General features: G+C 40.9%; 1 protein-coding gene across 1 annotated transcript in view; it reads left to right on the top strand.

Moving 5' to 3' along the window:
* SCUBE1 (signal peptide, CUB domain, EGF-like 1) overlaps nt 1-23035 on the top strand; it is a gene marked incomplete at its 5' end in the record, with an annotated part of 100565 nt that overhangs the window by 74775 nt on the left and 2755 nt on the right. Inside the window, 10 exons of the mRNA XM_009696873.1 lie at nt 3637-3759; nt 7191-7310; nt 8921-9013; nt 10578-10694; nt 13060-13218; nt 14269-14472; nt 15891-16052; nt 17821-17988; nt 18897-19058; nt 20539-20736. Coding sequence (XP_009695175.1) covers nt 3637-3759; nt 7191-7310; nt 8921-9013; nt 10578-10694; nt 13060-13218; nt 14269-14472; nt 15891-16052; nt 17821-17988; nt 18897-19058; nt 20539-20736 — 1506 coding nt within the window. The remainder of the gene's footprint in view (nt 1-3636; nt 3760-7190; nt 7311-8920; nt 9014-10577; nt 10695-13059; nt 13219-14268; nt 14473-15890; nt 16053-17820; nt 17989-18896; nt 19059-20538; nt 20737-23035) is intronic.

Raw genomic sequence — 23035 nt, 5'->3', positions numbered from 1 at the left:
TAAGTGGGGTAGGTTTTGGTTGCATTTAGAACACTGGTCAAAGGAGAGCAAAAGGGTTTTCTGAGGGATTTGCTAAGTGTATTAAGTCCAAATTATGCTTTTAACCAATCAGGTCAGCATTACACAAACAAAAACGAGAAGAGAAAATTATAATAAAACCCCAAAGCCCTGAGTCTAAATTACTTGTTAGAAAATACTGCACAAAAGAAACTCTCCATGCTATTTTTAAATGTAAAACTAAATGGTTTTGTTTAGTTAAAAGATGGTTAATAGTCACTTATTTAATTATTCAAATTATTCAAGATACAAACTAAGTAAAGCTTGCATCATACTATAAACACAGCCCTGACTTTAAATCCAGAAAAGCCACATATTCAGGCCAGGTTCTGAACTGAGTCAGACAGCCCAGGGAAAGTATGCTTGAGGATTTGCTGAGAACCGTGTTGGGCCCTAACGGCTCTCAGTTTGTGGAGCAGGCATCGTGGTACATCTTATATGCAAGAGTTACCCTCTATGTATTCCTAAGTGAATTGTGCTTAGACTGAGCCAAAAAGATACAGTTAAAGGCTCGTGCTGTTTCCGTTCGCATGTGATTCGGTTTGTGCCATGCAAACTGATGTAGCAGAAACAGATGCTAGCCCCTCACTTCTGTCCCAGTGCTGAGTTCACCTGATTTTGTGGGGTTAATGTGAGATCTCTGCCTGGCTTCTCTTGGGAGAAAGGTGTAGGAGCTCTATGCCAGTAGCTCTTGTATAGAGCAGGATAAGTAACAAATGAATTCACTGTGTAGTAGAGGCGGGCAGGAAGAGAAGTAGGAGTCCATCAAAGGAAAGAGTTTGGAAAAAGACTCCACTTGAGGATGGTTCTGAAAGCAAAATCAGAGTCTGGAAGTTTTGGGGACCTATGCTATGTGAGGTGTGGAGAGATTGATCTTCAATTTCACTGTTAATTCCTTAATGACTTAATGTATGTATTAATTTAGGGCAAACCTCAAAGTCTGGGGTTCAGCCTCAGTCTTTAAATAATCTTCAGCCTCACTTCAGCTTCAGTCTTTTAAATAAGACTGAAGTATGACCAAAACTCTTAACTGGAAATACTCAGGGCTGAACTTTGGGCAAAAACATAATCAGATCCAAACCTCCTGCCTTTTTTCCGTAATGGGCAGATCCAAAATCACAGCTCTGAATCCAGACTTGTCCAGGCCCTGAGCTTTGCCGCTCAGGCCTATCATTAGTTTTAGTCAGGCCCTGGAGAGTGATGTTTATAGTGGAACAAATAACTTACCCTGGCTGCCATCCATGTGGCACTGAGAAGAAGTCAAAATTAGGGAGAAATAATGAGAACCTTCAAAAAGATTTGGTGCAGGCGTGCCTCTTAGTAAACTTTCTCTCCATCTTGCTTCCCCTCTACTAGTAATTAATAAACCACGTGGCAGTGTCCTTGTTCTGGGCCTTCCGTGCTGAGGGGCAACCCTTGTTGCTCTCTCTGGGATCCTTTTCGTGGCATCTCTTGTAATAAAAGTCGTGTGTCATAAGGGAATCTTTTAGAAGGACGGTGCTAGCACTTACACCACCTGTTTATGTAAAGCCCTACTTGCAGTATATATTGGCTTGTTCAGTGACCTTAGGAAAGTTAGTAGAGTCTGCAGGACCGTTCAGTGCCTTGGGGAATTTGGCTGCTGCTTCAGCAGCTTGGCTCTGGGCTGAGGTGGTTGACAGCAAGAGCTTGGATTTGAACAGTTCAGCCAGAGCTCAGTGGCAGGAGCACTGTGGATTAAAATTTTGTGTTTCAAAATATGGGTTTACAAGTAGATCCCATTCAGCATAAGCCTGACCACTATGTACAAAATGTCCCAGAAAAAACTTTTTCTGGGACTATCTCCCTGGTCAGTTTTTGGAACTGCTGACCCAGGACCTCCAGAAGTCCTGCCTCTAACCCAAAAATCCTAATGCTGTCTAGAAACATGCCTGTCGTATTGGGGTGTCTTTCTTAGTTTCTCTTATGCATGTACTCCATGTTTTCTAGATTTTTACTTAACCACACAGGCTAAAATCTTGCATCAGAGAGCGCGAGGTGTTTTTCTGGATTCCAGCAGCTGCCCCAGTAAATACTCCCATGTTCTTCCCATCAAGTGCCCCAAGATGCCAGAGGAAGACTTGGCTAGTATCTATGGGCTTGCATTTGTTAACCAGTGTAGGACCTAAGTGCGTCCTTGAGCCCAATCCCTCATCAGCCCCACTCCCTACCTGTACCTCACCTTCTGGCTTCAGATGGGGTCACTGGGCTCCAAAACTGAAGAGAACAGCCTTGAACTCAGACTGTGTTCCTGCAAACCATATGGATTCACAGAGTGCCAAGCACACAGCGATCGAGGAGTTCAAGCCTAGGCTGAGGTGTGATTTGGAAAGGCAGTTAGACACTCCACCTGTGAGCATTTAGACCTCCCTTAGAAACATGTTAAGTGTTAATTTTCCTTCTACAGTTACATTTTGAGGCCTATCGTTAAGCCAGAGTATTAGCAGTTCAGTGTATCTCATGTTGATTTGGTGTCATTCTAGCTCACGTGAGCATATGCCAAATGGTGCGACCTCTGGGCCTTGTAAAAGTCTATTACAGCAGCACTACCGTTTTAGCAAGCAGATGGGTAACTGCGTTCAAAGGGCAGAAACCACTTGTTGAGGTTAGTGCAGTGCCTAAAATAACAGGGCTGTGGTTCATAACAAGGGCTTTTTGGTTCTGGCTGCACTAGTGGAGTAAAGAGTCTGGAGCAGCAGTGTGCAACTGATGGCTCACTGGTGCCATACGACAATTTTGGCCTGTGCCATCTAATGTCCCAGGTGTGCCCGAGCGTGATCCAGAGGTGAGTACACGGCAGCACAGCTCCTGTTCAGCATGGTGGATAAACGTCCTTTCTGGTGGTGGGAGGAGAGGAGGTGAGAGATCGGTCATGTCGACACAATATATAAATGCTGATTGCGTAGACAGAAAATGATATACCTCATATTGACTAAATACTTTTCTAACGTATCAAAAGTTGAAAGATTTTATGTGGAATGTCAGTGATAACATATCCAGTAGTTGCTTTGCCTTCTTGCAAACTTTTAGCTTTCATTTTTATTTGAGGAGAAAAAGACTAAATAAACTACACTTCAGCCGCTGGGTTCCTGTCAAAGATAGAGTTTCCTGCTTCATCTGAATCATTTCTAAAAGCAAACTCTGTGAATCACTATGGAGAATTTATCTCCCTGTTATGCAAAAGTGATCTAATCTCACAGATGTTTATGCCTTATTTTTCCACACAATGCAATTTACATTATTGTCCAGATGCTGCAGAGACTTTTGAGCATGTTTTGTATCTTGTGAGTACTTCCAAGAATTTCACTGTAACTAGTCCTGGCAAGTAAATTGTATTGTATGCACAGATCCTGGAAAGAGTAGGAGCTATACATGTGTCTAAGGACAAATACATGCAATATGCAAACTGTTTGACGTGAGTATTGTCTGCATTTATACATCTTTATATAGACTTAAATATAAAAGATGTAGTAGAAACAGATATCCTTATGCACATAATATCTTAATGCATAGTATACATGTGTACATATGGTTAATACTCAACTTTAATTGCATTTTCAGATATTGATGAATGCAGCATCAGCAATGGTAGCTGTGACTATGGGTGTCTTAATACAATGGGGAGCTACGAGTGTGTCTGTCCACCTGGAAAGAAACTGCACTGGAATAAAAAGGACTGTGTTGGTAAGTGTGGGAGGCTGACTCGGAGGTGTCTGTGGTGATGTTCCTGTTCTCCCGGAGGGTGGAGAAGCCCGTGGTTTTGTTTGAGGGATGCTGCCTTTTCACAATGTAGATCCCCAAATTCATTCTGTAAACTGAGATGGAGATGCATGGGCTAGGATATGACTGCAGGTGGATTAGAGAATGGGCAATATTGGATTTTATTTGAATTTTTTTTTTAATTTTACGAGTACATTCACACAAATCTAAGTCTTATTATTTTATGTATTTTATACTTTTGTCCTTAATGTGTCCTTTGTCCATCTCTATGACTTCAGCTGTAACTCTATTTCCCACTAAGACTAGTTGAGAATATTCAAAATGTTTAACTGTTTGCAAGCTGGACATGGTATTCAGGTTAATACCTACATTTACAGCACCATAGCCCAATTTTTCAAGTTCTCTCCAAAGGTATCCTGCTTAATATAAAGTACTGACACTGGCTGGGTCAAAAGTATTAATTGCAATCAGCACAAATCCTGAGACCACTACAATTTTGGCACTTGTTGCTAGTGTCACTTAGTTTGTGGCAGATCTGAATTTCTGTATCCTTTAAGCAGATGACTTTTTTTCTGGGGTCTTATTTGAAGCAGAGCAAATCTTGGCCATGGCTACAGCCATTCAAAGTATCTTCTGTGAGATTTTAATTCCATTTTCATGTTTTTAATGGGAATGGCATACCTTAGGTCTTTCATAGTCGAATTTAGGTTGTGGAGATTTTGTTTGGGTTTGGATTTTTTGGTTTTGTTGGTTTTGGTTTTGTTTTAACCATGAATAACTTCTCATAGGTACATTTGGGCCTAATACCTAACTGGGAGCAAGATAGAGCACGAAAGGGGGAGACCTTATTTAAGGGAATCTCTGCACATACTAAGGGAAACCGCTATAGTCTGGAGTAGAGAGGACTGCACCGGCCTCTTGCATGACCATGCAACTGTGGTGTTTTTTCATTTACGTGGGTACAGCAGTACAGAAGGCACTTTATAGCCAAGGTGGGGTGGGGTGGTGGGTGAGTATCTCAAGTTGGGTTTCAACCTTTGCCACTGACTTGCTTCCTAACCACAACCAAGTACTTCATTTTTCCTGCTTACCTTTACGTATGTTACCTTCCCTGCTATATAGAGAACTAAATACTGTAGGAGTAAGAAATGATTAACTATGTTTTTCTACTTATCCACTAGCTCTCCCTTGCAATGTACCAGTTAGTCCTCTGGAAGGGCATTTGTAAATTAACAGCAAGGACTAGAATTTTTTGAGCTCTGATATATAGTTAGACCACAGAAGTTTTGTACTATATTCCCTCTCAACCTACTAAGAATGCTGTTCCCATGGTAAGAGGCTGTATTGAAAATATTTTCCTAGTTGTAAATTTCTCTTCATTATTTGTAATACTCAGTTGGAAGATGGAAAATAGAACACTCTTCTCTATTGATATACCCTGTTTTATTTGATGAATTTAATGAGGCTTAAAATGAGTGTCATCTCCCTGCTGATCGCCTGCCTTTATTACTAACATTGTTTAGAGGAAACTGCATTCTACATTGTTATAAAACCACAATGAAAAGGAGGAGAATGGTGATATTTAGTGATCCTGAATGCCACATGATTTGGAGACATTTGCAGTGACAAAATCCTCTTTTGCTCAGCCATGACACTTTGCATTTGTGTTGTCTCCTCAGTCCAAAGAAATAATTTTTTTAAAAACATCACCAAAGCAAGATAAAAGACCTTAGGAGGGAGGTAAGTGGAGGACGATTATTCCCATATTTGAGATGTGAACATCAGGCGTCTTTAAGGGACTTGTAGATATTTACATTTAACCAACAGTGAGGCCAGGAACACAAACCAGCTGGTGGCTGCTGGGACCCTTCCTCTGCACTCAAGCCAAGCCAGGCAAGGCTCATTCCAGCTACCACGTTTGAATTGCCCTGTTTGATCCCAGCTTTACTGGGCTCTTCCCAAACCCGGGCGGACCTAAACTAGCCTGGCTGCTGCAGCTCTGATCGTTGATGTGGTCCAGCGGTGAGCTGACAGGTAGGCAGAATGACATTTGCAGTAGCGCAGTCAGCCATGAGCAAAACAAGAGTCAGCCAAGTCCACCTTGCAAGGTGAGCATGTTTGGAAGAAGAAGCAAGGAACAGTCAGAGAAAAAGCATATGTACCTGAACAGGTTTTTACAGGGCTGAAGCAAGAACTGCTCTACAGACACCTGGCTGAGATTTAACCAGCTGATGCAGTGTGAAATACCTGCTTGAAGAGGTGCCTACCTGCACTTGGCCAGCAGTCAGTGCAGAGGTTAAACCTCTGGGGGAAAGGAGGGAAGCGGTGAGGCTGCCTCAGTGCAGGTACTGATGGCACCTGCCCGCTGCAGCCGAGAAGGAACCTCATCATTTGCGTGGAGAAAGATGTACTTAAGTAACACTTCAATCCCAAAAGAAATCAATTTAAAATAAATGCGGGATTATCATTATCAGTGGCATACCGTCATCTCAGTGTGAAGCACAGAGACTGGTCCAACAATTCATAACAACTTTATGTAGTTTCAGCTAAAACACAAACAGTCCCTTACCCAAATACTAAGAGCAGCTTGTGAGAGCTGCCAGATACTCTGTCTTCATCCTGCCATGAAGCCAAGAGGAGAAGCTGGATATTTCCATCACAGTAGCTCACACATGTGCCTCATGTGGTGGGTGCTGATGAGAAATGGCTGATGCCCATGTGTGTCATAGTGTCCCTTCTAGCATTTCAGCAGCGGCTGAAAGGACCGGTGGGACTATCCATCTCCATCCCAGCATGTCCCGCCTCATCTCTGCCTGGCTGGGAAGTTTTCTACTTCCAGAAGCTAGAGCATGGAGCTAAAATTAAAAAGTCTGTGAGCGTTAGAGTGAGAAGTGGAAAATACCATTTTAGCAGTCAGCTAAATAAACAGATCTTTGTGAAGGTGACTCCTGTGCGTGGTGTGGTAGTTGGCCGGTTAAACCAGAGCACTATGCTTCCAAAAGCGAGGAGAGAACATCTCAGGTCATTAGTATTGCCTGTTGCGTCTGAGATCAAGATGTGCACACAGAATTGTGCTCATAATTAGAGAGACACCTGCCTTCCAGAGTGCAGATCTGGACCCGAACACTCCCAAAATGGAGGATAAGAGGGAAAGACTGATCTAGAGTTTAGGCCTAAAAATCTGAGGGAGTTTCATCTTCAAGTCCAAACTCAAGATCCAGATCCAGATACTCTCTCCCTAACGCGTGCTTATTTCAGAAATGCCTGGGCCTGTGGCTTTGCTTTGTTGCCACTTCTGCCTTTCCTCACCACTGTATGCAAGCGGATGCACAAGGTTCTAGGTTGGGCAGTGTTTGATCTTTTTTCATTTCTCTTTTTTTCTTTTTTCTCCTCAGAGATGGTGAAATGTCTCCCGAATGCCAAACCAGCTCCCAAGGCTCAGCTGGTGTGTAGTAAGACAGGAGGCATAGAGAGCTGCTTCCTGTCGTGCCCATCCAATACTCTTTTTGTTCCAGGTTTGTACGAAGTATTTGTCTACTAAGTCTAGAATATGACTTGATAGTTTTTCTCTGCTAACGTATTCATAATTCTTGCATACAGTTTTTCCTATGGACAACTGTAAATGTGCAAAAACATCATTATGAATTAAATTGGGCCAGACATGCAGATCGCTAAATACAGGAGCAGCTGAATGTCGGTTACATTAGAGGTTTGGCCCTTCGTTGTTTAATTTGAGCTGTCATTTGTGGGGGTGGGGAAATTCTAACAAAAATCTGAGAGATATAGCTACCTTAACGACGATGGTGCAAAAGAAAGATTTTAATATATTGAATTGCTATGTCAAAAGTGAGGGGAAAAAATGAACAGCTGATTTCAGTGAATTCCTGCTAATTTTTAGTACCACGTTTTTCAACTGAAGTCGAGTCCCCTGTTTCTATCCAGGCATCTGCTTACAATGACGAACTCAGCATCTTGGCCTGAAATACCCTGTAATTCTGTGCCGGAGCAGGAGCAGAAGCAACTCCCAAAGCAGAGGCTCTCCCTGAGAGGAGCTCAGCTTGGCGAGCACAGTCTGAGGCAGGGGCAGGAGAGGACGGGTGGGACACCCAGGGAAATTTAACACTGTGGTTGCCACAGCATGGGATCAAGCTCCCACGCGAGCCAGAGTAGCATAAAACTTCCATCAGCTCTGCAAAGGATGACCTAGCAACAGCTTTCAATCTGTCTTACTGTCTCATACAAAATGAGTACAAGTAAAACTGTCTCAGGAGGCTGTATGGCACAAAGGATCTCTGAGTATTAGTTGCTGCAGTTGCTGGATTTTAATAAATTTTGCTGGTAATAGTTCAGCTGAGTGTTATTTATAGAAACTCAGGCATTTCATCTCTTCCCCCCCCCCCCCTTTTTTTTTTTTTAAATCACTTGCTACAGGTAATTTTCATCTACGCAGTTTTGCAGGGTAGGTGGGGCAGGGGGATTGATATTGCTTTTTCATATATGTTCTGGTTCTGATACAGGATTATTTTCAACAAGAGAGTCTCTACTTTTCATGTTAGTCCTGGCATTATATGCAGTAGAGCTGTTCACACTTCATTTTCAGTTTAGCACAGATTACCGGAACCATGCATTTATCTAATTTGTATGCACCAATACACAGTTTTATCTGTGCAATATGCAAACCCTGTTACGGTTCCAAGTATGTTATTTTTTGTTTCTGCCAATAAATTCTGTCCGAGTCTGAAGCTAAAATTATTATGAAAGTACATGGTTTATTTTTATGATTATAGAGATGATCAAAGTGCAAGGACTCTGCCATGGACAAACACAAAATATTTTCTACTTGTGCACCCTGGAATTATTTACAGCTAACATTATGCCAATTTGTTTATAAAATGTAACATTTCAGTGCTGGAAGAAACAAAACTTGTAGTCAACACTGTGAAGCAGTAGCCTTTGGCAAACTATTTCAGCCCATTAAAATCCAAGTTCAGCACTTAGTGTCTCCTGGTTTAGCAGTATTAATCAGTTTGTTCAAGTGCTGAACATTAATGCTGGGGGTGACGAGGGGAGCAGATGCTTTGTGAGGCTGTTGCCACATGTGCTGACTCTGCGTTCTGCCCCGCAGATTCGGAGAACAGCTACACGCTGAGCTGTGGTGTTCCCATCCAGCAAGGCAAGGCTCAGCAGAAACGCAACGCGACCCTGCCCAGCTGCGCAGGTGGGTGCTCTCCTGCTTGCCCAGGCCTTGGCGTCTGGGAGGTCGGTGATGGAGGTCCTCCAGACCATTTGGGAGTTGCAAGACATTCAACTCTCAAGTTACACAAGGCCAGAATTAAGGTAGCCTGTGTTTTATCATGCGCACACTCACTTTTCTGCAGCTTCTCCTTGAGGGCTGGAGTGTGCTTAGTTGCCCTCCAGGGTGGCATCGTGCTGGTAGGTCAGTGTAGGAGTGGTGGAGGTTTGAGATATATTCAATAAGGACAAATGTTTAGAATAATTTACTTTCCATAGCCCGGCAAGGCAATAGCAAGAATATCAAAATGGCGTTTCTTCCCAGACTTGGAAGTGAGCCAGAGGGGCCCATCCATAGCACAAGAGCAGAAGTCTACGGTGGGTCCCAGCCCTCACCTGCGAAGTGAGCACCTTAGGAGCACCGATCTTCCTACTGGGGATTCCCAATAACCAACAAGGTTATGAGACTTCTATGAGCACATGCTGGGTCATTCATCTTGTTCTTAGAAGTGGCTGGATTATTTTTGCAGAGACATTTCAAAATGTGTCTTAAAGCTGATACTCGGCATAAAAAAAAGTTCAGCTCAAAATGGTTGAAGTCTGGCAAAATTAGAAGCAGCTGAAACAGCACTGAGCAGAGGGAAATGTCAGTCCACTTTACATATCATTACCTGCTGTACTTCTCTCCAATTTGCCAGTTCTCTAACCATGTATTTCTTATATTTGGAATGCGTTAGGAGCTACAATGCTGTGGGGTGAGGTAACGCAGCGGCAGATGTGGCTGCCTGTGGCACAGGGCCAGGCTACCTCTGTAGTCCTGGTTTGGCAAGGCCCTCCCGAGGGAAGAGGGACCCACGTTGCGGCATTTACCTGTGACCACCCTCCGCCTGCGCCGGGCCCTGTGGGCAGCCTGCAGGGGCTGGCAGGTGGCGGGCCAGGCCCAGCCTTTTCCACCACGGACTTTGGGAGGAGGTCAGCCAGCAGCTACATTTTCTAAGCAGTATGTGGCTGTGTAACCAGCCTTTAAAGTCACAAGAAGTAACTGGCTTGGATTTAAAGCTGAAGAATAAAGCTTGCAAACCATAGACCGCAGTTTCCTTTGCATGGTTTTCAACTGCCAACAGCATAGCTCCACTAAATTAATCTTAGTCCTGGTTGGCATTAGCAAGAGCAGAACTACAGCAAAGTAGCATGGGAAGTCACAGACAGACAGTCAGGGGAAAAAAAAAAGGTAGGAATGAATCTTTTTCATAGTAAGAGACAAGTTCACCCAAATTCCACCAAGATGTCCAGGCCTGCTGGAGGGGAAGCATCTGTGCAGAGCATGTGAGATACTAGTAAATTCATTGATCTTTATCAGCTCAAGAGTAAGTCCTTATGTGAAAAAATGGACCTATGGAAACGAATCCTCTTGTACAAGGTGTGTAACTCTGGGGCTGTCTCTTTTCTATGTCGCAAGAAAACCTTTGAGTCTGTTATTTTTAAAAATAAGTTTCAGACTTCATTTCATCTGCATCCCAAATAATAGCTCTTTTACTTTACATCAACAGATTCATTAGCCCCTCCAATCAAGCAGAAAGCGCGTTTTAAAATTAAAGATGCAAAGTGCCACTTACGGCCTCGCAGCAAAGAAAAAACAAAAGATTCTGGGAAGCAAGCTGTTCTAGGTATGTGGTTTCTTCTAACATGTAAACAGCATTCTAATTGTTTGTTTGCTTGCTTGTTTGCATATTTTGTTTTCACACTGAAGATGGGAAAAAAGTAATGGTTTTCATGTTTGGATCTGAATTTAAGTTCAGGCCAAGGTTCACACTCTAGCTTAACGGTGCCTTGGGTTTGGATCTAACAGTGCTGAAATGTCACCAGTTGCTTTGAAAAATCTTTGTTCAGTAGTACATGCGTTTGGAATTAGGCTGATCCTTTTTCTGGCATTGGTAATGGCAGAGATATCCTGGGACAAAAAGCTATGACCAATGCAAAGTTACATGAAACAATGTCAGTTTGGTTTAGTTTTCCCAAATGAGGTTTATAAAAGAACACAAAAGCTATTATTTATTTGCCTTATGCTGAATTAGTATCCCATTGCAGCAGCAAAGACAACCCCTAAGCAGGAAAGTTATAATCAAAATCTGATGTTACACGGCCTTACATCTTTTGTTATGTTGGACTGAGTAGTTGTGATGTTAGAAAAAAAGATTCAGAAGATTTAGACATAATTACTGAAAATCTGAAATTAATAAAAAGAAGTTTGTGTCAGGCTGAATCAAAGTAATCAAATGTTTTTAAAACTCGGTATGACGAGGTGTGGGGTTTTATTATTATTAGTTTTGAACATCACTTTTAAAGTTGAACAAAAAAGACATTTAAAAGTGATATGTATTTAATAGATCTTTATGACATTTGCCTTCCATACCCTTCATATCATGACAGGGACAATTAAAGAGTGTTTGGGTGTTACTGCTGTGCATTTTCACAGCTTAAAATATTTGAAGTTCATTTAAATTTAATGTTAACTCAAAATTTTCTAGATTTTAATACACAGTATTGGCGTAATTGCAACAGCTCATATGTTACTTAAAGTAACTTAGCGGCTTACAACAGAAGTCTACAGGTGATATATTCTCTGTTGTGAATCTGTCTTACCACCACTTCTGCTAGTGAGTGAGGAATCATATATAAGCCCTGAACAGAGAAGAGTAAAAATAGCTATCTTAAAAAAATGCTAATGGTTTAAAGTACTTATATTTAAAATTTAGACTTAGATTTTTTCTTTACCCTGCAATCCAGGCATTTCTCTCTCTAATTTTTGAAGTATTGGCTTAAAACAAGTCTCAGTTGTCAAGATGCTTACCTTATCCTTATGTAGTCTCTTCATTTAATAAGATGTGATTATCAGACTCATTTTTAGGGTCATTGAAGTTGATTCTTTTGGTCCGTATAGTCACCATGGGAATGTATTTCTTGGATGCGTTTCCTTGTCTTTTGCTTGCTTTGCTTTGTGATTGTTATGTAGTCTGAACTTCTGGGTCTAACAGTAAGATTGTATCATGCAATCACACACTTGGAGTGAACTCCTTGTGGTGGTCTGAGTGCTAGAAATTTCTCCCTGACCTGGAAGGTCCATCGCCTATCACAAAAAGGATGATTTTCACATAGATTTCTTTATATAGGGAGAGGATGCTTATGTGATTGTGTCCCAGTGGATTGTGGCCTTTCCCCTCAGTGGTTACACATAATTGATGAGGGCATTCAGTTCCTCTGGCTTGTGATAGGATGAGAGGAAACAGCCTCAAGTTGCACCAGGGAAGGTTTAGATTGGATATTAGGAAAAATTTCTTCCCCAAAAGGGTTGTCAAGCACTGGAACAGGCTACCCAGGGAAGTGGTGGAGTCACCATCCCTGGAGGCGTTTAAAAGATGTGTAGATGTGGTGCTTAGGGACGTGGTTTAGTGGTGGGCTTGGCAGTGCTAGGTTAACGGTTGGACTCGATCTTAAGGGTCTTACCAACCTAAACGATTCTATGATTTCCCCTCAGATAAAGCCTTCCAATATATTTTCATAACCTCCCAATCAAAGGCTTTTAAAACCTTTGATATCTGGTGATTGTCATTGCCGAAAGAGATGGAATACCAGCTGGTACTTTCTAGAGGCCCAGTCCTGCTGCTCTCATGAATTTACGAAATTGACTCTCTTGCTTTGTTTAACCATCGAAGGACTGTATATAGTATTGCTGATCTTAATGTCTGTAAAGAGCTTTCTAATCCTTAGGCAGAAAAGAGGCGGGCAATTATAGGCATTAGAGGTGCCACTCTGCAGCTCAGCATCACCACACTGTACTTTCGCCTCCTGCATTCACTGGCAAAATGAGCAAACCCAAAATTGCACAGAGAAGGAGGTGTCTAACAACGCATGTGAAATGTTGTGAAGCCTGTCACTGCATTCATGATAACCCAGCTGAGATATCGATGCTTAGCCTGTCACTTGTTACTTTGCTACTTGATTTCTTTTCTGTGTTGCTTCTCTTATGCAAAGGAGGTCAATTCCCTTGTACAGACAACTGCCAGGTGACCTTTGTGAATCTCAAGTGCGATTCCTCCAAGAAAAAACGCCGAGGCCGCAAGTCCCCGTCAAAAGAAGTATCCCATATCACCGCAGAGTTTGAAGTGGAGATGAAGTCAGAAGAAGTCTCAGGTTTGTGAAAGATCTGTCCGCGGAGAGAAATCAGAATTCAGTTCCCTGGTGTGTTGTTAGAATCTCTTTGTATAGCAGCTTGATGAAATAGCATCAAACCTTTTAGCACAAGCCTCGTTCAACAGCCTTTCCAAACTCAAAGTTTCAGAGATGTAATTGAAAGGAATCGAGTATGAAATTAAGCCAAAAGAACAAAGATTGAATCTGGAGCAAAATTCCTTCAAAGCCTTGAGTTAAGTCATGTACTTTAATTTAGTCTGATTTCTTTAAACAGCAGAAGTGCTAATTGATGCACAGAGAATTTAAGGATTAGGTAGAAGTTCTGCAACGACGGTAAAAATATCCTCCAAAATGTAAGTTGCTGAAACTTCAGTCTAAGAATCAAACATTTTTATCACACATTTGGAAAATTCATATTTTCATAACAAACTTCAGGAAGAAAAAGAATTGCTTCAAGTTATTCATGAGACGGAATATTATGCTATAAAACCCAGCCAAAGAAAATGTGGGCTGAATTCTATAAACATGTCAGTCCTCAAAGGCAGGTTGCTTAACCCTGAGCGGGTACCTCACTAACCAAGTGATTCAAACAGTAATCATGCCAGAAAGCACCTTTCTTTGTGTCACTCGGGTATTTTGGTCAGGGAAGTGGGAAGAATTCCTAATCAACTGAGTAAAGCACGGACAGAAGAAATTCAGACGCATTAGTCGTGACAGACTGAACACGTATCTGGAAATAAAACACAATGGGATTGATGTTTTCTGCAGCGCTCTCCCTGTGCACTCAGTATAACCAGAGTTCTTACTGCTAGAGATAAGATATCAGCACTTATAGGCCATGGAACTCAGTTTGGTAGACCTCAGTGTACTGTCTTGTCCCTTTAAAAGGCCTGATTTTAAATACAGTGAGCTGCTTCTACATTTACACAGAGAAGACAGTGAAGCAAACAGAGGTGTCATAGTGCGATGTAGGCTAAGCTTTTTTTTTAAGCACCTCTTTTTAAACATGAATCTCAATTGCTTCTAGTTTTGTTATCATTTCCCATCTAGACACCTGTAACATTGACTGTGTTCGGAAAAGGATGGAACAGAAGCTGCAAACTGCAATCAAAACATTGAGGAAATCTATTAATAAACAGCAATTTTACATTCAGTTTTCTGGGACAGAATATGAAGTGGCTCAGAAGCCAGCTAAAGCTACTGAAGGGCATGAAGCTTGCAGTACAGGGCAAGTGCTGCAGGATGGAAAATGCGGTAAGTCCCAACAACTCTACTCAGCCATATCCCCCAAAACAAGCAATCCAAAATTAACTTGTCCCTAGTGAGCCAGGCAGGACATCTATAAGATAACTGACAATTTAGATCAATACTACTCAGCATATGTGCCTGGACCACTGACAGTTCCTAAAACTTTGAAGGGAGTTCATTAAATGATTGGAAAGGAAAGGAAAGGAAAACAAAAGCAGCATATGTGTGCATGCATTCCTGTGCTGTCAGCTGGTATGCATCAAGGCCTGCCAGAAGGCAGTGTTGGCATTTAGTTCCAAGTTCCTTCTATCATCTTAAGAAAACATAATTACAATTCTGTGAAACAATAATACGGTGTTTGTCTAGATGCCGTGTGTTTAGTTTTGTATCACCTCTCTTGCTCTCCTCACCACCAAATAATCTGTGACTCATGGATATATTTATATTTAACACTCAAGAGATCCAATTAAAAAAAAATCTACAAAAATCTATTTTAACTATGTAAAAAACCTCATTTCTTTTCCCAGGTTATCAGGCTTTAATGCTTTACTGGGGGCAAGGTGCTAGCGCAAACCTACTAATGGCAGTTCTCAGCACTGCAAGCTTTCTAATCGCTTAGAGTCGTCTTTTCCAAATCAGCATATCTGTTTTTCCAGCTTCTTTTAGACATCAAGTGATTTACAAGCAAAAAGAAATAGTGAAGTGCAGATCTGATAGGTGCCTCTAATGAGCTGGTTCAGAGGCTGTTTTCATCATATAGGAACAGTGATTTAGAAACTGTATTGAGAGACTGTTGTTGTTAGTGTCTAGAAACCAATACATTTTAACTACCTATATCCAGCAGAGAAAAATGTTTAATGCAGTTATGTATCCTGTTGCAGCAAGAAAAGCATGTGTATTCCTATCTGTATTTAAAACGCTTTCCAGTTGGGGTATTTGAGTGTCAAGAGACATAAAATATTACCTGGGATACATTGCCCTCAGTGAAATCTCTAGACCTCATCTCCGGAGACGGACTTTTTCTGGTCGTCTGCCATAAAACCAACACGTAAATGCACCTAGTGTAAACTAAAAAATGGCATCACTTCCCATATGTTATGCGCCACTGTTTTTAATTAAACTGCAACATACTGTCTTAAGACTGCATCAGCTTTATTAACAACATATGTCTGATAAACACTTCAGTGCAGTGCCGTTTAATAGCTTCATAGACAAAGGACCTCACCCTGATGTAAATTGACCTAGACCACAGTGGAGATGGGCCTGTTCACATTAGATGAGGATCCTGGTCTAACATATGCAAAACATATGCCACTATAATACCTGGGCCAAAGAGACACATCTTCTCTAAATGCTTGATATAAAGGTAAATAATATGATCAAAATGAAAGTCCTTATGTAGATTCCCCTTTTCTTTTTTTCAGTTACCTGCAGCACTGGCACCTTTTATAGCGGAGAGCATAATCAGTGTGTTCCTTGCTCACCAGGAACATACCAAGACACAGAAGGTCAACTTACCTGTGAGCCTTGCCCAAGTAACGATGGACAGGGAGTAGCGGGCGCCCGGAACGTGTCAGAATGTGGAGGCAAGTTTAATTTGATTATAGAAGGATTAGGTGTTGCCACACAACCTGTGAGGCATGGAGGCTAAAAGAGGGGAGAGCCTTCCAGAATTCTGTCTTGTAAAGGTAACAGAAGGAACCTCTGTGTGCTTACAAGCAATACACAAAATGTTTTGGCTTGTTGCATCCACTGACATTGCCGACAAGAAGATGGGACCTGCTCCGGCAATGTGAGCTATGGTATGGAAATGAACAAGCCAAGAAAAGCACTTTGCTTCAGGTCAGGTATGGAATCTGGACATACCTCAACTTGTCAGGTCTCATTAGGTATATTGTGAGCCAAAGGGATGGATTGCTTTGGACTGGTATTGGTGAGTCTAATGAACCTGCTGATTTAATGTTTTGCATGAGATGCAGTTTACTTGGTCTAATCAGCAGCAATCATAATTTTGAGATAGTTATGCTGCAGGGATCTGTAACCGGGACTCAGAGCTAATGACTGCAAGTTTCAGCACTGCTTGAATTCACTGGAGCTTCTGGCAAGTGACGTGGCATCTCTGACTCAACTTCATGATATATAAATTATATGATAATGATGATAATACCTGGTTTCAGAAGGGAGCTGTGCTTCTGCTGTAACTTGATCAAGATAAGGTTTTAAGACACAACTGTTAATTATTGTCTTTACCTTATTTCATCACACATGAGCAAAATCTAGTTTATAGCAGATACATTATTTGACTTTGAACAAAATCTGTCTTATCTGCTATGCAAGTTCTAACTTTAAAACTCATCCATATAATTTACATTAATGCTTTCTTCAAGGGTATCTAGAGTGAACACACAAGGAATATCACTTGAGAAACTGCTGCTTTTTCCCTATCCACTGAATAAAAAATAACTCTAGTGTCTCCAGTCCAAACATATGGTGGATTTTGCTCATTTACTGTATGAAGGAACTATCACAGGAAAATTCTCAAAATGCCTGTGCATCTTTGTTATGTTGATTTGTATTTATCCAAAATCCAATAAGAATAGAGTATCAAAATAAAATCTGAGTTTATAAACGTTGACTACAGTATACTGACCAAAGCAGCACAACAACTAGAGGAAACAGACTGTTTTGTTTCAAAGTTTGCATTTGAATTATTGGTCAGCACAATAACAAAAAGAAACTCTTCTGATCATTTTTGCAGAGTGGATCTGTCTCAAAATGTTTGTTGTCAGATCACAAGTCTGTTTTTCTGCTCAACTCTCCCCTTTTCTCTTTCTCTGAAAGTGCAAGAGAGAATATGCTTTGGACTTCATAAACCTCCCTGTCAAAGATTTTATCAAAATCAGTATGTCTCCATAAAATCTGTCAGCATATGTGATGAAACAGTGGATTTTGATGAACACATATTTTGTTAGAAAGATACTCACCACCTGTAATCAATAGTATTTTCGCATTATGTCTTCTGGAGCAGTAATGCCTGTGTAGTAACAAACAGGCTATGACTGAAATCCTCACCCCTATAGGTGAGGCACATAAAATCTCTTATGTACTTGTTTTAAGTGCCTATTGTGTAGGACTTTATGTTGTAGCTGCAAGTGAACAACATGCTGTGATACTTAATTTACATGCAAGTACAAGGCCAAAACACAATTAGAAAACCTGGTCATTTGGGGCATTTCTCAGAGAAACCACCTCAGATCTATTTTGTTGGCAATTTTTGGCAAAATTGGTGGTGGGTTTTATACTTTGTCCAGAAAAGTCGGCTCACTCATACAGATCATAATTTTCAATTTCTAGGGCAGTGTTCTCCTGGGCACTATTCTTCAGATGGTTTTAAACCTTGTAGAGTCTGTCCTCTTGGTATGTACCAGCCTGAACCAGGAAGGACCCTCTGCTTTCCATGTGGCGGTGGGCTTGTGACCAAGTACGAAGGTGCTGTTTCCTTTCAAGACTGTGAAACCAAAGGTGAATTTAAAATCTTTCCACGATTCATATTTTTTTTCTGCTGCTTGCCCTTTTGTTTGTAATCTTCAGTGCCAAGGGGCTTTGAAAGGCTCCAAAACAAACAGAGTCACTGCACATAGAAATACAGTGTGCGATTAAATTAAATAGTCAGGAAATCTGTAAACTAGGAATGATTTCCCGAGGTTGCAGAGACTGAACAGGCTTTATGGTTTTCTTTGGAATTTACCACAGGCAGGTACAGAGTCAGCACTGCAACTGGTAAGTGAGTCAGCCCCACTGCATGGCAAGAAATAAGACAAACTTGCATTAGACAATGCTTTTGCCTTCATGTCCTGTATATTTTTATTTGCCAAATTAGAAAAACTAAACACTACAGAAATTTTATGAAGTTAAGGATTGATTATTAATGGGCTAGGCAGAAACTGTAAGCGTGCCACACATTGCGTGTCCCATAGTGTCAACTTCCAGTGTAATTGCTGAAGAAGGAATCTGCCCAAATGCATTTTGGTTTAGTTGCTGGAATGACGTGCTGGCCCTGGCAAACAGACACTGATGGAAACATCTCTCCTGCCATTGTGAAAGGCATTTTTATTGTTGAGGCAGATATGTATCAGCTTCCATTTCTTACAAACTCATTGGAAACCACTGTATTAAATAGAGTGAGAGACGTACGTAGCACATGTTACTAGTTCGTAAGGGTTTAGCTCTAGTCTTTGGAACATAATTCTAGTTAGAAGTTAGTTCCCTTTGTAATGGGAACTACAGGGAGCTGGTGACTTTTTTTGCCTTTTATGGCCTAATAAGTACATTGCAGAACGGGGATCGTGAGGTATGTCCAGGGTAGAGGAAGGTTCTCTCTGCACTGAAGATTGCTACTTTCTGAAAATAATACACCTCATACCTTACAGTTCATTGTTCTCCTGGACACTACTACAATTCTACAACACACAGATGTATCCGATGCCCTGTGGGAACATACCAGCCTGAGTTTGGTCAAAACTACTGCATCACCTGCCCTGGGAACACAAGTACAGATTTTGATGGCTCCACCAATGTTACGCACTGCAAAAGTAAGTTGCATTTATATTAGTTGTGAGATGCAGCATATCTTTGGATCTGAACTGCAACTTGAAGGTTCCATGTGTCAGGCTGGGCTTCAATTCTGTATTTCCTAGTTAGCATATACCTACTGCCAGAGGGAATAGTAAAAAACGGGAAAACAATGAGAAAAAAAAACAACACACTGGAAAAGTACCACTTGATGCATATGATTGTTTTAGTTTTCATTTAATTTGGCAGAGTGCCAGCTACAAGTTAAAACTACAGAGCTTTGGGGTTCCCAGATCCTGTAAGTTGTCTTGCAGTGATGCACATTCCTCCATGTCTGTGTAGAGAACGATATCTTCTGTCAGAGTAACTGCCATTTTATAATAAATACGAAATACTAGGAGATATGGCCATGCATACTGCAATTGCCAGGTAATCACTCATGACAGTGTAATCTTCTCATAGTTTTTTTTCCAGTATTCAGCCTCCTGTCTTCAACTACCATTTTAAATATCCCCAAGGATTCCAGTGCAATTTTATTTGTTCTTTGGTGAACAACTGATTCTTTTAGGCAAGCAATTTTTTTCATCTCTACCATGCTAATTTAAGAGAATATCTCTATATTAATTAGGTAATGTCATCTAAACTAACTATTCATGTGCAAGTCTATCGTAAGTGTTTCTTCTGATTATAGGCCATGTGTCTTTGAAGCCCTTCATCATCGCTAATGTAATTTGAGTAAATTAGATATTTGTAAGAAATTTGAAGGAGTTAGATTATTTTCCTATAAAATAAAACCATCCTTGTCACTTTGCTGTTTTAGATACTCCCTGTTTTCAAGCCAGTTTCTGACCTTGCATAATCTTTGAGGCTTGGATTAAGCAAAATATTTAAACATATATCTAGTTTTATGTGGGTGAGTAGGCCTGGAGAGATCAAGCTGAAGTAACTTACTGAATCAGGCTTCTGTGGCAAATTCAATAGGAGTTTTGAAAACACAGAAAGTAAAACTGATCTATCAGTGGAGATTCTTAATTAACAAGTTTAATCAAAGATAAAGCAAGGCAGATCTGTAATCAAGATAAGGTTGGCTATTTAGGATCATCACAGTCATTCAGCTAAATCAGGTTAAAAACCAAGTGAAGTTAAACCAGAATACTTTCTGCATGTCAGCAGTCTCTGTGGTAACGGCTGTGTGAGTACCTCCACAATGGGATCGTGTTTACTTACGTGTGTTCTTCTCTTAATCAAATGTTAAAGCAGCCTGAATGAAGCATTGAATCAGTTCATACATGGGAGATGAAGGTTTTGAAATCAGTCAGAGCAGCCCTGCAGATCAAGTATTCCTTTAAAGGCTTTCCATGCTAAACATAGGTGCAGCTGGAGAACTAATGCATTTCTAAATCCACAGGGAGGAGTTTAGACTTGCTCTTGACAGATCTAGAAAAACACCTCAAATTAGCTAATCAGCTAACACAAATGCTAATTTATGTTTCTCCACAGACCAGCACTGTGGAGGGGAACTTGGGGATTATACTGGCTACATTGAATCGCCTAACTATCCCGGAGACTACCCAGCTAATGTTGAATGCATTTGGAATATAAATCCACCCCCAAAGAGGAGAATACTCATTGTAGTACCTGAGATATTTCTCCCAATTGAAGATGAATGCGGTGACGTTTTAGTAATGAGAAAAAGTGGTAAGTTGGCAGACATGGGTTATAAATATTTATTGCAAACTGACTGAGTGGAAAGTTCATATTGAAGGGACAACTGTCTTCATCTATCTGGTGTTTCAAAAAGAATTGTTGAGTGAACAGGCACAGCAAGATAAAACAGAACACAGTACCAATAACAATTAACAGAGTGATATTAATTATTCAAGTGTCTTGGCTGAATCACAGAGCAGTTAATGGGATTCTCTCTGGCCCAGTTATCACATGGGATAAATCACTGCCGCTCTAGAAGTCAACAAAGCTATGCTAAGTTCTATTGGGAGAGCTGTCTCCTGTCATCTGTGCAAACTGTGCTCTCGCTTAGCCTTTGCAAGTATATATACACTGCAGTTATTGCTACATCTGGGCAACGACACAGGTTGGTACATCCGGCACCCTCAAGAAATCCAAAGTTTTCCCAATTTTATGTGGAGTAGGGGGTGCGTTGTGTCTTTGATTATGAAATTAATTCAACATCTTAAGCTAAGACACCAATGAGATGCACACCTTCTTCAGTCCTGTGTAGGCATCCAGCTTCTGGTGATCTGTTACTAAGTCTCCAAGAAGCGCCAAACCTGAAAGGCAATTGTTTATATAGAGTTTTGTTCAAAACAGTGTATTTTATTTGCCAAAACATTTTTCACAACTTTTTATCCTTGAGGGCTTGTGTTGACATCTGTATATATCAGAAGAAGAAACCTGCTCACTACAGATGGAAAGAAATTATATCCACTCAGATCAGTTTTTTAAAAGCGAAGCACAAAAGCAAAACAAATCAGTTGTCCTTCTAATCCCAAACTGTGGTTCCAGCAGTCAGTAAAGCCAGGCACATCAGGGAAAAGTTTGACTTCCCCTTCAGTACCAACAACAGTACCAAAACAACAACACTGGAAAATAAGGGCAGTTTTTCAGAGTTGTGCAGAGTTGTGTGATCACTGTATGTTTGGCACCATCAGAGTAGATCTTACAAATATTTATCATAGTTCATGCATGGTCAGCTGTTAATGTTACTGTGGAAAAACTGATGGCAGTTCCAGAGTTACAGTTCGATCGACTTTTTTGCACTTTAAGAATCAAAATCCTATTCAATTCAAAAAGTCTCTTTTTGCTAACATTTTGTGAAAGTTGAATCAGCCTGGCAAGTTCAGCTTTTCGGTTACACTTTGTTATTTTCCCTAATTATCCTGTGGCTATGCGGTGGTTTTTTTGAACTAGGTAAGAAGCTATTTTTTCTTTTTGTTTGAAATTCATTTCAACTTAGAGGAGCCTTATGATACATTCATAATGATTTGAAGACATCCTGCACCCTCCATCTGTCACTTCTGCTAGGGGCAAACGAGCTTGTTTCTGGTTCCCAGCTATTAGCTCTGCTTCAGTGTAGATAAATGACATTTTCTTTTCAAACCTACAGCCAGGTGTTTTGCACTGGAGGTGCTGGTCCATTATGATCCCAGTAAGAAAGGTACTGAGACTCTGTAAGGTATCATTTAAAATTCTATTTATTAGAACTATCATTACAAGGAGAGAATAGTATAAATAATCTTACATCCCTTCAGATAGTGGGAATGATAGGCGGTGTAGCATTGCATGGGCCTCTGATCCACATGCAGCATGCTGGGCAGACCCTGTCCATAGCAGAGATTTTGCCCTTTGTCATTTGAGCCATTATAGGATTTTCTTATGAGGAAGCAACTCTATTTATCATTTCTACTGTCAAACAGAAACAATGCTTTCATGAGCAGTTCTTGCTGCACTTTTAGATAAAGGCAGGGCCACGCAGTAGCATAATCACTGGTACCAAGTGGGAGCTCCCTGCAAGTTTCTGTCATTACAGGGAGCAGGCTGAGGTTATCCTGCAGCCATGGGATTTGTGCAGCACAGCACAGGCCTGGCCATACCCAGGCTGTTACACTCTGATAAGTGGTTTATTGCTATCAGATGAACTCCCCAAACTGGCCATGTACGGAGCTCGTTACTGCATCTGCCTGGGTTGCAGCTGACCTGTTCTTACCTATCTGGGCCCAGCATATGGGAACCCTGGAATTCAATGCTAGAGTAGCACACAAAATAAGTTATATTGATAGTAATTTTATAAACGTCAGAAATTATCTCTGGTTCCTCGCTGTCTACTTAAGCTTCTTGCTGTGGGACAGAGGGGTTTCTGTTACCTTTGTGGAAAAACTTACTTCTCCTTATAGACAGATAAAGGCTACATCCCTTCTATCACAAAAAAACTTCTGCTCTCAGGAATACGTCAGCTGAGAAGTGTCTTGTCAATTTGACA

The sequence above is a fragment of the Cariama cristata genome, unplaced genomic scaffold (genome assembly GCF_000690535.1).
Source record: "Cariama cristata isolate BGI_N322 unplaced genomic scaffold, ASM69053v1 scaffold8023, whole genome shotgun sequence".
NCBI lineage: Eukaryota > Metazoa > Chordata > Aves > Cariamiformes > Cariamidae > Cariama > Cariama cristata.
This window is presented reverse-complemented; position numbering and strand designations above follow the sequence as displayed.